Genomic DNA, 14,610 nt, shown 5'->3' on the forward strand with positions numbered 1-14,610 from the left:
GCACTTCAAAACTATAATATCATATTTAAATGTTATTTTTAATGTGTTGACCAAAACATTTTTTGTTCATCCTTTAAAGATTGTCCCTATTTATAAAACTAAAAGTTTCAAGAAGTAGGAAAACTCACACTTATTTAAAAAAAGAAAAGAAAAAAATATTAAATTACTATTGTAAACATAGCTGCAGAGGACGCTTATTGGCTATTTTCACTCCCTAATATCTATTTTGTCACTCATTTTGCTTTTGAATTATTAAGACATTATGAATGATAATAATTAAAGTTAACTTTATCTATACACCTCAAATTAAGCTCAGTGCTTTGTCATCCCACAGTGCTACCAAATACTTTCTGTAGAACTTAGTGCCGCTGCCCTCAAATGTTAGTCTGGAGCCTGTGATCTTAAAATAAAACTGCACCATACTTTCTGTACGTTAAGGCTATTTATTATCAAAGCATTTGTCAGTAATACAGTTATTTTGGGGGAAAATGTGAATAATTGCATTGTAAGATGATTTAAGGTGCGCCCCTAAATTTTCTGCTTGTGCTCCTAAAATTTTAAGTCAGGGGCTACAGCGCTCCTAATAAAAAAAGTTAGTCTGGAGCCCTGTGAAGGAAATAATACATTATTTATCGGCTTTAATATATCGGCCATATATTAACAATAACATCAAACAATAACACGATAACAATAACATCAAAAACGAACATATATCAGCCGATACGGTGGCTGATACATCGAGCAACCCTATTTTTTCCCAATACTATAGAAGTCAATGGGACCCGTCAACGGTTTGATTACACATATTCTCCAAAAATATCTTCTTTTGTGTTCATCAGGAGAAAAAAATTCACACAGGTTTGGAGCAACTTGAGGGTGAGTAAATGATGACAGAATAATTGCACCAACTTTTAATTGCGCCATTTTGTCTGCTTGAGAACTCTACAGATAAATCAAACGAGCCCTCAGCTGGGGGTTAATGGTGTGAAAAAATTGTAAAAGTTAGCTATTTTTTAAGCTTCTCATAATTTCATAAGTCGTTCAACTTCAGATCAAAACAAACTCACACAGACATATGCGCCTTGTTGCTAGGAGATGCATGAAAACAAACAAAAGCTGCCTGCAGATACAAATCTCCCAATTCCCAAAGTTATAAAAGATAAACTAAAATCAAAACATAATTAACTGTGTTGGCTGATCAAAGCGGTGCATTTTAAGGAGGAAAGAACCTCTCAACTTCTTGAAGGTTAGACAAGCAAGACATTCCTAGAGAATCAATGTACGATCTATTTACTATGGCACAAAATCCAGATCAGAAAGGCAAAGGCATGTTGTTTTGAGAAGCTTTTCTTGTTAACGGAAGACTGGTATTGAGTCGACGCCGTGTGTAAGATTGATAACTCATATCTTCTTTGTGTTTGTGGACACTTTCCCCAAGGCAATGCAGAGCTAATTCATGAAAGCCGTGTCACATACACCCAACAGACGTGAGCTATCAAGAGCTAAACTAAACACAAAGAGTTTCACAGATGGGCGTTTCTGGTAGTGGAACGAACAGCCTTCACCAAACCGGACTCATCCAAGACCAAAACAATGGGACTATGAGATTGAGAAGAGTCAGTCCACTGGACAATACGCACAGTGCTGATTTCACTCTTGGACTCGAGTCTGTCCAATCTTCAAATCCAGTGAATGTCTCGACTGCCATGCTAACAGATACAAACACTGGATTCTGAAGCTTTTCATTATTGGCTTTGCCAATTTTATGCATAATATGGTACAATATAATAGAGATAATCAGGAAATGTTGGGCAGAAAAAGGAGCAACTGTATTGGGAAATTGGCTAACGATCCAAAATCTGAAAATTAATTAATATCACCTTAAAATCTAAGACATTGTTTTGCATAAAAATAAAGTATTTTTTTAAGAATGATTTTGTGCAATGAGTATCATCCTGTCTGGTCAAAAAAGAAATTCTGTATAGCAAAATCAAACCTGATGTATTCTTACAATCGTATTTTACAAATGTACTTTTTTTCCCCATTACAGTAAAAAAAATATATAAATGTCCAAAGAAGATTCAATGTAAACGACTAGTATTTCCAATGTCAGCTACCAGCAGCAGTATCATATAGTTGACTAGTCAACAGGTCTAGTCTGAAAGCGGGTACTGGATTGAGTTTGTGCTCGGCACTAGGGGAAGACTGGTAGCATTACATTTATACAGTTTGACTATAGACAACAACACTGTGCTGGGCTATCAAATAACACACAGAATCAAAGCAGAACTATGTAAATTAGCAAACTAACACCAACACAGTGCGCTAGAAAAGTATTCCACGTTCACGGACATCTCTAAAAAAGTCACTTTGTGATGACGTGTCTACACTCAGAACCATAAACCATTGCACACAAGACAACAGGAGATGCTCTTACCTTCTGAAGATTGTAAACAGATCACAGTAAACAGAAGTCCATGCACGAGGGGACGTTTCCACAGTGACGGAGCCATTTTGGTTATTCAAGACAAACTCCAGATGCTGGACAATAGTTTGGATTGTAAAGAAGATCTAGACAGTATGCAGGTCACGTGGACATCAGCAATCTGTTCTCCACCTTTCACCATTCATTCTCCATCTGAAAGCACAAGGAAGAAAGAAAAATTAGTGTTGTAAATGGGGAATCATATCACTGTCGACATCAAGCTATTTCAATTTACACCACGCTGAACACTACATCACAAATGTTGAGCTCGGATTTCCTCTGAAACAGTAGAAGCTTTGCTGACACCTGATATAGATTTGCACAGGCCATTTATAACAGATTGATGTAATGTATACCTCGCCTAATTATATTTCATGTTGATACTGTCAACCCAATGATTCTTTGAATGTTATTGCTAATAATGATGGCCAATGTATGTTTTCAGGCTCTACTAGAACAGGTTTTCCTGCTTGAACGGTGATTATTTTCCTCATATTCTCCACTGTTAACTTACAGCTCCCGATAACACGATGAAACGCTCTCCGCGATGATTCAATGTTACTATTATTATACTTGATCTGTAGATAAAGGTCTATGGTTTCGCATAAAACAACTTTATCTTGCTGTAACTTAATCATGTTACTTTCTACCGGGTGTATGTGTTTGATCACAACACTGGAGTAAAGTCAGAGCACTATTTGCACTATTACGCGCACAGTTACTAACATTTAAAACTGTTAAAAGAAAATGCTGAATAAACTATTGCATAGATAGATACTGTATAATACACTACACATCAATATGTATTTTCTTTGTGCTTTAAACTTTTCAATGCGGACTCGACGCGCTGCGACTCGTGTTGCTTCAAGCGCATCGTTCTGCGCTCGGGATGCGCATAAGCGCTCTGTGCCGCACTGGAGCCTTTCATATCATAATACAGTAAAGCAATGAAAGATTAATAATAGCCGTTCTTGTTCTGTCCTATCTATCATATGTTGCTACCTCATTAAACAGCTGTGCTATACATTTAAAAAAATGTCTCAGTTTTATAGTAGGCTATATATAAAATAATTGATATTTTTGATTTTGTTATCTTGTTTTTCATGAATGTATTTTACAACAATACAAAGAGCAATGTGTTAAGTTTTACCAGATTTAGTGTTATACTTATTGTCTCTTATTTGTTCCCCACTAAACGTTTTTTGCACAAAATGTTCAGATTTTATATAATTATCTAGTTGTTTATAATAGCATTTATGTCAGATTATGATCATATATTTTTTGTTGTTGTTGTTTTTATTTATAATGAAGCTGTCTGTATTAAGTAGATTGTGTTTAACACACAAAATAGTGATTATCAGAGTTATAGAAATTCTACTTGATTAAAAAAAAAATCTGCGCTGGTATTGGATCGGTATCGGTCGATACTCAGAATTTTTGGTATCGGATCGATTCTGAAAAAATGGCATCGGTGCATCCAATATGCCAGTGTAAAAATAATTCAGTGTAAATATGCCGTCGCAAGATAGCATAAAGTACAGCTGTGGAATATAATCGTTTTTATGAACGATTCTGCCTTGATGAATTAAAAAATATTATTAAATAGGGCTATCATACATATTAATGTCCTGTTTTATTGTAAATGAAGTAGGCTACTCTTATTATATAGCCTACTAATAAAAATGTTGTGCATGTCCTCCGGAAGCAAAGCACGAGCGTCGGATGTTTTGGATTATAAAAAAAAAAAAACATGCATGAATGAGAAAATAAAGTGCTGGACGTGTTTGATGTTAATAACAGTTCTTAAGCGCAATAAGCCACGGAAAATATATCAACGCATCATTCGACCAGAGAGACGCCACTCTCAGACAGCGTGCGATCCCGAATTCAGATTTATTTTTATTTATTTTATTTATTTTTTTAGATAAACATTTTTATTTCAAAATATCTGTCTTGGTGACTATTCACGTCAACACTTTCAAATCTGAAGTGTAAGTGTAACATTACATTAGATCTGTGCATGTGGTCTTAAGGGAACCTCTCACTGCTCTCGACTGAATAACTTTTGTTGTTTTAATAATAATAATCAATCTATTAGTAATTAATACACTAAAGACTATGCAGTGATTATTTTTACATTTGATTATTCAATACCTGTATTATTTCTCACTGCTTGTTTCTTTCTTATATTGTATTTGTTCTAATGTTTTTTGTTTGCATCATGTTCTTATTTTTAATAACAAAAGATAAAATAACAAAAAGAACTTGGATATATTATGATTATTAAAATAGTAGTTATTAATAGAAATATTGTTCTATAATCGAATGGTTACCCGTTATCGCATCGACTCGTGAGGGAAGTGAAGATTCACACACCTCCAGCATAAAGCTAATCATAACCACACACACACCCGACCCATTTGAATTCTACACTGAATACATCTGTGACTACAACAGTGCACAATGCATTTCAAGACAAGCTGCATACGAACTATGCATTCACATACCTAGTCTACATCTACATTTCACTGTGTTTATGAAGATTACAGACAGATCTCTCATATCCCCTCCACTGACCCTGTGTGAGGTAGATAATAATTACTATGGCAACAGGTTCAGTTGATAAACTATATGGTCTCTTTTGTGTGCGTTTGCTTTTTCCTGTTATTTCATATTCACAGACGCTCTGCCTGCGATGACAGAAGGTACAAGGTCCTTATAACACACCGTGTCGAATGCTGAAGACAGATGACATGTCACGCTCACTCTGTCTACAGATTCATTTCCACTGACATGTACCTGTGCGCGCGCACACACACACACACGCACACAAACAATACTTTCATCTTCCTCAGAGCATTTCCATAATGCACGGGCTCAGCATTCACATCGGTAGAGAATCCTGTGGAAAGTTGCACTTTGAAGTGTGTTTCATCAAAGCCTTTCTCGCCATCAAGTGCGCTGATTATTTTATAATGAACCTACATATAAAACATTTCCTTCGCTCGGCGGACGCAGTTGAAAAGACAAAAAAAGAGTTGGAACAAAACATTGCATACAGCAGACAATTAAATTAATTACGTTTCATCACAAATCCAGCTATAGGAAATGTTCTTTCCTTTGCAGATGTACTGAAGACATTTTGACATTGCACAAAATTGTTTTTGTGTGTTGTTTTAAATATCAAACACTCATATTGTCCAAGCACATTTATTGTTAAATAATTAGCAGGGGACATTGAACACCGCATAACAACACTGCAAACTTTGAAGCATCTAGAGCAGGGGTGGGCAAACTACGGCCCGCGGGCCACATACGGCCCGTTAGGCTGTTTAATCCGGCCCGTCGAGTATTTAAAAAATTGTCTTAAGATCGCATTAATTTAGCCTTTTTCTTGCAATACTTTGCGTTATATATAAATTGCGTTGCATATATTTGACAATCGGAATATCAGATATTTCATGCCATAGCTAACAAATGTAAAAAAAGGAAAAATGACATAAAAGCAGATCATCATTCATTCAGCGCTGTTGTGGCTGCGGTGTGTCACGTAACAAGCTAGACGCGTCACCATGGAAACCAAACAGACAGCAACTTAAGCGCATAGACTTGGTGCACGTTAATGTTTTTTCCTTTTTTTGAAAACTCACAGAGAAAAAAATGTTTGGTAACCGCTTGCACACGTTAAGTTTTTCCTTTGATTTTTCTGCTATTTAGTTTTGCTACTCTGGATTTGTGGATGTATCCTCCTGACTGATTCCGTTTACAAAACCTTTATCGCCCGGCTTTCGACTACGCTCCCCTGACGTCTGCCATGTACAGAACCCGGTTTTGTTCATTAAATGTTCTGATCTGCATTTGCTTTTTATGTTTTATTTTATTATACTTAAAATAAATTTGTATATTCGTTTATTTCGTTTTTTTAAAAATTTTCGTTTTTTAAAAATTAACCTCAAAACATAACATGCTAAATGGGGGATATCTAGCATAAAAAAATGTATTGTCAGAATGTCGTCTCTCAGTTGTTGAATTTCGCGCAGACGTTGCCACAACGTAAATGTGTTTGCCCAGCCCGATCTCATGAAAGTGCGAATACCACGAATTGTATTGTAGTTCTTATGAAACGCAGTTTTCGCGTGCATATGATACGCACTTAAAGGGATAGTTCGCCCAAAAATGAAAATTCGGTCATCATTTACTCACCCTCAAGTTGTTTCAAACCTGTATGAATTTCTTTTTTTCTGCTGAACACAAAAGAAGATATTTTGAAAAATCTCGGGTAAACCAAACAGTTGATGGACTCCATTGACTTCCATAGTATTTTTTTTCCTACTATGGAAGTCAATGGGGTCCATCAACTGTTTGGTTACCGACATTTTTCAAAATATCTTCTTTTGTGTTCAGCAGAAAAAAGAAATTCATACAGGAACAACTTGAGGGTGAGTAAATGACAGAATTTTCATTTTTGGGCGAACTATCCCTTTAATAGCGTGTAATAGGCACGCACTCTGCACCCCTAATCCTAACCAAAGGGTTTACAGTGCGCAGCATATGCACGCAAAAAAAAAAATATATTTTTGGCGTATAAATGGCACGAGAATTTAAATTCGTGGTATAAAGATACGCAATTTAATGAGATCGTGTTTTATAATCTGCTACTGGGCCGGCCCTCTGTCAAATTTTAAAACCCAGTGTGGCCCTTGAGCCAAAAAGTTTGCCCACCCCTGATCTAGAGGTAGGGATGTGCGATATCGTCTACGATAATATCCTCGTTGTTTTAACGATGTGCAATCTGACATTAAAATATAGTAAAAATGTCCCTATATTTGTCTTTTAGGCTATATTTATATCATATGATATAAGAAATCACACAAATAGTGCTTTCTTTCCAGATATCAGCATGATTGCAAATGCAATATTGATTTTATACAACAGTTTAATAAAACAATTAAGTGACTTTGCCTATTTTTGCTCTATTTTGCCGACCAAAATAGTTCCAAACAAAGCCACGGCAGAACTGGTTTAAATCTGAGCAACACACACACACACAGCGATGTTACTGAATGAATCAGTCCATTTGAATGAATCAGATGAATGAATGATTCAATGACTCACTCAATAATGATTTGTGAAATGAACCTGATCCTGAAATGATCAACCGTTTGAACTAATCGCTTAAATTAATGACTCAACTTAAAATCATTTCAATGCTTAAAAAAACCCATAAAACATTATTTCTGCATTTGTAGCAGCACTGCTGTCCCTCTGAGCGGCGTTGAGCAGTCTGTGTAAACACATCTAAATGTCATCAGATGCACTTCTGTTCCCTCTGCAGTGCAAACATGTATTTTGTTAATACTGGTTTCATTTGATTAGAAACAGACCTACAGTCGCTTATTATTCTGATTAAACTTATTGATTAAATGTAATAATTTGACATAATAGATGATGCATAGGCTACATGTAATTAGGTAAGAAAAAAAAAGTAATATACTGTATGCCCTTATAAAGGTAAAAATGCAGATAAAAGGTAGAAATCTATTTAAAATTATTGGAAAATGTAATGTTACAGCTGTGAACTAACCACTTCTCAAAATACGAAGAATAACAAAAGCTATAAGAGTCAGCTGTCTACGTCCTAAAGCTGCCAATACACACGCAGAAAAATAGAGTCTGACCATCACTATCGACACAATCCCAGAATATAGCGATGTTATTTGTTTGTCATCACACACCCCTAACTAGGTTTCCACTAATTATGAAAACAACATAATGAACATAATTCAACCGTATTGTGCTGCATTCCTCCAATGCCCCTTCCTGCTGAGAGCTTGCGTTCCTCGGGAAATGATCATTGTTTCAGGACAATAAGTTAACCTAGCATTCGTTTTTTCTAAAGTATCAAAATTATTCTGTTAATTGTGAATTTCACAGATGTCTAAAATAACTTGTGAAAGAAGATTGTGAAAGAAGAGTTTCATCAAATCGCCCACAAATATTGGTGTTAAATAATAGTGATTTCAATATCAGCCAAAATAATCTCGATTATGATTTAACAATCGAGCATTCCCTTCTAGAGGGTTCAGGCTGAATGTGTTTTACTTCTCGTTAATGCACTAAATTAGGTGAATCAAGACTTAATCATATAAAGCTAATCAGCCTTATCTCCGACTGAGCATTCAGGTGGGAAAATCATTTAGTGCACTGCATTATGGGATTAGCATTCCAAGCATCCCAAAGAAAGAGCGAATCAACGAGTTCAGAGTGTTTTTATGCCCGGCCGTGACCAGCGGAAAGATCCCCCACCCCGCTGATCCCGACAGACAGCAGACGTGCGGCGACGCTCCGCTAAACATGCTTTACTTCCCGTCATCAGTGTGTGCTAACCCTCACACGCCGCTGAGAAACATGCTCGCTTTATGTCTGGAGGCTTAATCGCAGGAGCCAACTGTTATCATCCCCATAAACACCACTTTGTTTGGCAGATTTCAGACTGGATTTGTCCTGACTTGAAATAAAAGGATTAAGCGATTAGCATTGGAGAGCTTTACGCCATTCCTGACTGAGCCTTTTTCTGAGCATGAGGGAGAGATCTGGAATTCACTTCCGCACATGAAACCAGACAAACCAACAATGCAAACCTAATGATTCAGTGTTGCTCGACCCCGCATTCGAAGATGCTGGAAATCTCTGATAAGATACACCCTTTGAGTCAGCAAACCATGATAACGCAACGTTTCTGGGAATCTAGGACAAATTCTGACGGTTCGGGACCATTAGCCATTAGATTAACTTTCCATATTAAATTAATAAGACATTTTTATCAAAAAGAAATGCTCTTAAAATGAATAGGTGGCAGGCAGGAGGACTTCAGATCAAATATGGCTGCGTTTGTGAATGTGACATTCATCCCAGAGCTTCCCGTCTCAGGCTGGAAAGAAGAACACCGAGAGAATGCCCAAGAGTCCCGGTTTCTAAGACGGGCTGGAACTGAATGAACGGGACAGAAAAGAATGGAAAAGCAAGAGAAAAGGGTGGGCGGGTCAACCGGGAAGATTGACAACTAGTGAGTGTCGCTTGACCTCTCAGGGTTCGCCTCCGAGTATTCTTGACAGGCTTAAAGGAGGACAGCATAAAAGAGCTGGAATGTTAATTTATTTTCAATTGCCAGGCCCAAGATGGGAGAAAATAAAGAATGCATACATGCATGCATAGCAAGCGGAGCAGGCACAAATGAGATGTAAAGCTGCATCCAGAATTAAGCTCAAACGCAGCTAAACAAAGACACGACAAGCTGTGGTTTTCATTTTTGGACACCGCTTGCTCTCTCAAACATGGATGCTACAATGTTCTGTCACGACAGGGACATAACATCTAAACTGAGATGCGTGGAACTATAACATGTATGTTAATGCATTTAACGTGTGCAACTAAAAACTTCCCTCTTAAAAAGTCTAAAAAATGAAATTTAAAGTCACAACAATGAAAGGCACAATAACAAATATATTCTGCATTTTAAGATAGGATATGAAAAACAGGAATAGCAATAAGACTTGAAGTGATTATTAAACTTCAAAAGGCTAGGATTTTATTCAATTAATGAGCGCTGGACGTTTCAAAGTAAAACACATCCGCGTTTCAGACTGTTTTCAAAGCAGTTCGTAATCAACAAATACCGTGCATTTATGCCACTAGATTGCTTATGATTTACTGTTGATGAATTATGACAATGTTTACTTCATGAAGTTTATATTGTAATACGTTGTTTTCAGAACTTAATTAAATGTAAACTCTTGTAACTTTTGTCTGTGCTGCCCTGTCACAGAAAGAACATCAACATTACTATTCAAGGTTTTACTAGTATTGGCACAATAACCTGTTTATTACAGTATATGTGTGTATAAATATTTATAATTACATAATTTAAATAGTTTGAAGCAGAAATATTGAAAAACCTAGTGTACCTTTGCTTGTAAAAGTCTCCCTGTATCTTTATATATCTTATATCTTATCTCTTTTCATTATTTGATCATTTCATTGAACTTTTTGAATTTTTTTAATGTACCTTTTGAAATGTAATCTTAGGAGCACATATGTTCTCTTGGGAAAAATAAAGCATCAAGCCCTGTATAATATTGATACGACCCAAAAAGTCTCACAAAGACGAAAAAAATGTAAAAATTATTATTTTTTTTATTTTTTTCATTAGCACTTAACTAATCCAAAACATCAGTGTGATGTTCATCATTGTGTCCAACATATGCGGTCACTTGATTATGATCTATAAATGTAGAGAGTCAACCTTAATTTGTTCGTCAAATGCCATTGGTTAATTTGCACATTAACATTTTGCTTAATTTTTTTGACGGGCTTCTCCAATTACAGTCATGTTAAATTCACAAACCACAATTATTTAAGAAGCAATTATCTGGAGTGGATGCAGTTTCACAACAGGTGCTCTGTTAGAGTCCAGGAATGTACGTGCTATATTATTATTATTATTATTATGTTGTACTGACAACTAAACTAATTATGTTTACTTCGAGTGGAAAGTGTTTATTTGCGGCTCCTGCACACTTCAGTTCAAACCAGTTCTTTTTCAAGCAAACCCCGGATTCGCTGGTTTGACTGGGACTGAAGGAGCACCAGTTGCAGTGTTGACTACGCCAGATTAATGGCTTGTGCAATGGCTTTAACAAAGATCAATCTATACTTCATTTATACAGTGAACACAATAGTGTTATTTGACATTTAGGCCTAATTATTACATGTCTGTACCTGAACACACTACAGTTAGACCTTGCTCTATTTGTAACTTTGTTATGACACTGTATGACACAGTTAAACACTGTATTTATCTATGATGTATCTGTCTATGCCTCCCCCAATATAATATAACAAATATACATTTATACATATACAGGCTTGTATTTTTAACATGTATTATTAAAATGACTGAATTTCATTTAAAAGTAATTTAATACAATATTAATAATCTAATATTAATACAATTATACAAAAATAAATAAATAATATGTAATAATAATTTACGGTTTCAGTTTGTCAATAGCATCCAGAATTTTCAGTTTCAGTTTCGGCTCAGAATTTTCATTTCGGTGCATCCCTAATTTTAGCATCGAGCTTAAATACCAAATCATGGTATGGAATGAAGATATGAGGAACTTTCTTAACATCTAAGAATGAATAAGCACTTATGCATTACATTTCACATGAATAATGAAGACACTACTCTTTCAAATGTTCCTTTTATCAATGTTCAAACGCAAAGAAAATCATGATGAATGTACAGTCGCTTCGGCTTCATTGGCTTTGAATCCATGTATTTTATATAAAAAGAACAAAAGTAACTTTTTTGATACCCTTCAAAAGAGAAGGGTCTGCTTGCCGCTGGATGGAGTCTAATCCGTTTTCTGGCCCAATCCTCCACTTTTCCCTCTTCTGTCCCCCAGAACATAATTCCTGCTTGTGTCCGTGTCCCATCCCTTAGTTACCGCATAGAGAACAAGGAAACGCAGCGGTTTGAGAAACACGCCTGGTCCCACTCAAAAAACTAACCATTCAATGATTCACGGTCATTTGCAGCATTATCTACTTTTTGGTTCTTAGTATAGTCTGTGACAGGTCAGGAACAGAGCATTATATATGCAGGATTGTTCTGGGAAAACAGACCAAAAAAGGAAGCAATCAGCACAATTCATATTTAGCCGGATCCGTATTTATATTTAGTGTAGCAGACCTTTCTTTCATAAGAAACCCATGAACGTTTAAAGCATCAGTTCTGCAACCAAGACAGGTGAAATTCATTTGCAGAGCAATTAAAATGACTCAATGACTCTCAGCTGAAGAGTTGCGAAGTGAAATGAACCTGTTTCACAACTGTAAGCAGCGATTTAAGAGCTTTTCCAGCTTGAGCAATGCAAGCCGAGGGGGTATCTTCTGGAGGAAAACAGGTTACTGTGAACAACTACATAAAATAAACCCTTAAACATTTCATTGACAGAATTTGACATGATAAAGGTGGCAGTGATAAGAGCACAGCCTACATTTTTAAGAAAAAGCACCATACTGACAACAACGACAACAAAACGCCTTCCTGAGAGATGTCTAACGCAGTCGTAATGCTGGACCGCTAGGGTAAAAAAGCCGTGATTGTGTTCATTTGTTCGATAAGATTCACTACACCAAAATAAAAAATACTCCTCGACTGCAAAAGCAAGTAAGAGTAGTGACCCTAAAGGTCCACATACTATATATTATTTGTTTCACAGCAAATAATCCATAAAAAAATAAATGTTACTATAATTTCCCCATTTCACGGAGCTGATCAAACGTTCAGTTGCTGAGGCCTTTATGATAAAGTGTTGCGACTGTCTGAAAAGTTGAACTTTTCATCAAAGACACTATTTTGTATGGAAGCTTGTTTCCGCCACAGAATAAAACATTTTAAAAGATAATTGTGACTTTTTATCTCACAATAGCGAGCGTACATCTCGCAATTCTGACTTTATTTCTCAGAATTGCGAGATATAAAGTCAGAATTGCGTGAAATAAAGTCGCAATTGCGTCTTATAAAGTCAGAATTGCGAGATATAAAGTTAGAATTGCGTGAAATAAGGTCGCAATTGCGTCTTATAAAGTCAGAATTGCGAGATATAAAGTCAGAATTGCGTGAAATAAGGTCGCAATTGCATCTTATAAAGTCAGAATTCTGACTTTTTTTCTCACAATTGCGACTTTATATCACGCAATTCTGACTTTATAACACATAATTGTGAGTTTATATCTTGCAATTCTGACATCTTTTCTCACAATTGTGAGATATAAAGTCTCTAAGGAAAAAAAAGACGGGACTTTTTTTTTTTTACCTCAGAATAGTTCATATCTATTCGACTTCATATCTCGCAATTCTGACTTTATATCTCCCAATTGCGTATAATAAAGTCAGAATTGCGTGAAATAAAGTCGCAATTGCAAGAAAAAAAGTCAGAATTCTGACATTATTTCACGCAATTCTGACTTTATATATCGCAATTCTGACTTTATATCTCGCAATTCTGAGAAATAAAGTCAGAATTGCGAGATGTAAACTCACAATTGTGAGATTAAAAAGTCGCAATTATCTTTTAACCCTCTGGGCTTCTTCGTATTATAGTCACACTTAGCTTCCTCCCGCCCGAAAACGGGCGAAGCCTTAAAATCTTACTTTACTTTTTCCCAGAATAACCAATCAAATATATTTTTGTTCTATAATGTTTTCTGATTATTATTTAGAATTTTTGGAATTTTTTATGATATTTTGCATTAATTATATAATTTTTATGAGCTATTTTTTCCATTAGAATTAATATATTATTTTTTTTTATTTTTTTTTATTTTTCAATAAATGCAACATTTCACATCAAAATAGAGTGCAGGCCTAAAAAAAAAAAAATTTCAACTGAGAAGAGCGCCATCTAGTGGCTTCAAAATCTATTAATTTGTGTCATGTCCTATAACCGCCCATAGGCGGCCTATAGCTTTTTTATTTATTTATTTGATTTATTCCCATTCGGAAAGAAAAAAAATGATTACTAAGCAACCACTGAATGGAACAACACAAATTATATATCATTTTAAAGCTTAGGATCTCAGCTTTTTAATGCATCTACATTTATTAACTCCTAACGAGTGCTGAGTAATCCCTCTAAAACCGAGTGTACCGCCAGCAGGCGCCACCTAGCTGCGAAAATATTCTTTACCATATTTTTAAAAAATCTTGCCTTGATAAACACAAAGTTGATGTCATTTGAAAGCTTAGAGTCTGAACTTTACAGTGAATGTATCCACTTTGAAAAACTCTTAAGTATTGCTGAGTTATTTGCTGATAAATAGAATTTCTTTTTTTTCATAATCTATAAAATAATGTACTGCAATGTGTCAAAAACATCATACAGCTCATGAAACATTCTCAGATAATTGAAAATGGCACTTCATTTTTTACAGCATATTATTACAATTAAAATGAGCCCAAAATTAACATAATCTATTGCTTTTATGACAAGATATTCTTCATGAAGAAAAAATTGCCCATGAGGGGGTGTCAAAGACTGTACAAAAAGGCTATC

The 14,610-nt window shown here is 35.6% G+C and overlaps 1 protein-coding gene across 5 annotated transcripts in view; it reads right to left on the minus strand.

The window, feature by feature from the left end:
* Positions 1-14,610, minus strand: part of adgrl2b.1 (adhesion G protein-coupled receptor L2b, tandem duplicate 1) — a 130,372-nt gene that overhangs the window by 104,707 nt on the left and 11,055 nt on the right. For all 5 annotated transcript variants that reach the window (XM_081374127.1, XM_081374125.1, XM_081374126.1 and 2 more), the window contains exon 2: positions 2,438-2,638. In XM_081374127.1, the coding sequence (XP_081230253.1) occupies positions 2,438-2,513 (76 nt within the window). In that variant the 5' untranslated portion in view covers positions 2,514-2,638. The remainder of the gene's footprint in view (positions 1-2,437; positions 2,639-14,610) is intronic.

This window comes from Scardinius erythrophthalmus (assembly GCF_964197995.2).
Source record: "Scardinius erythrophthalmus genome assembly, chromosome: 9".
Taxonomy (NCBI): domain Eukaryota; kingdom Metazoa; phylum Chordata; class Actinopteri; order Cypriniformes; family Leuciscidae; genus Scardinius; species Scardinius erythrophthalmus.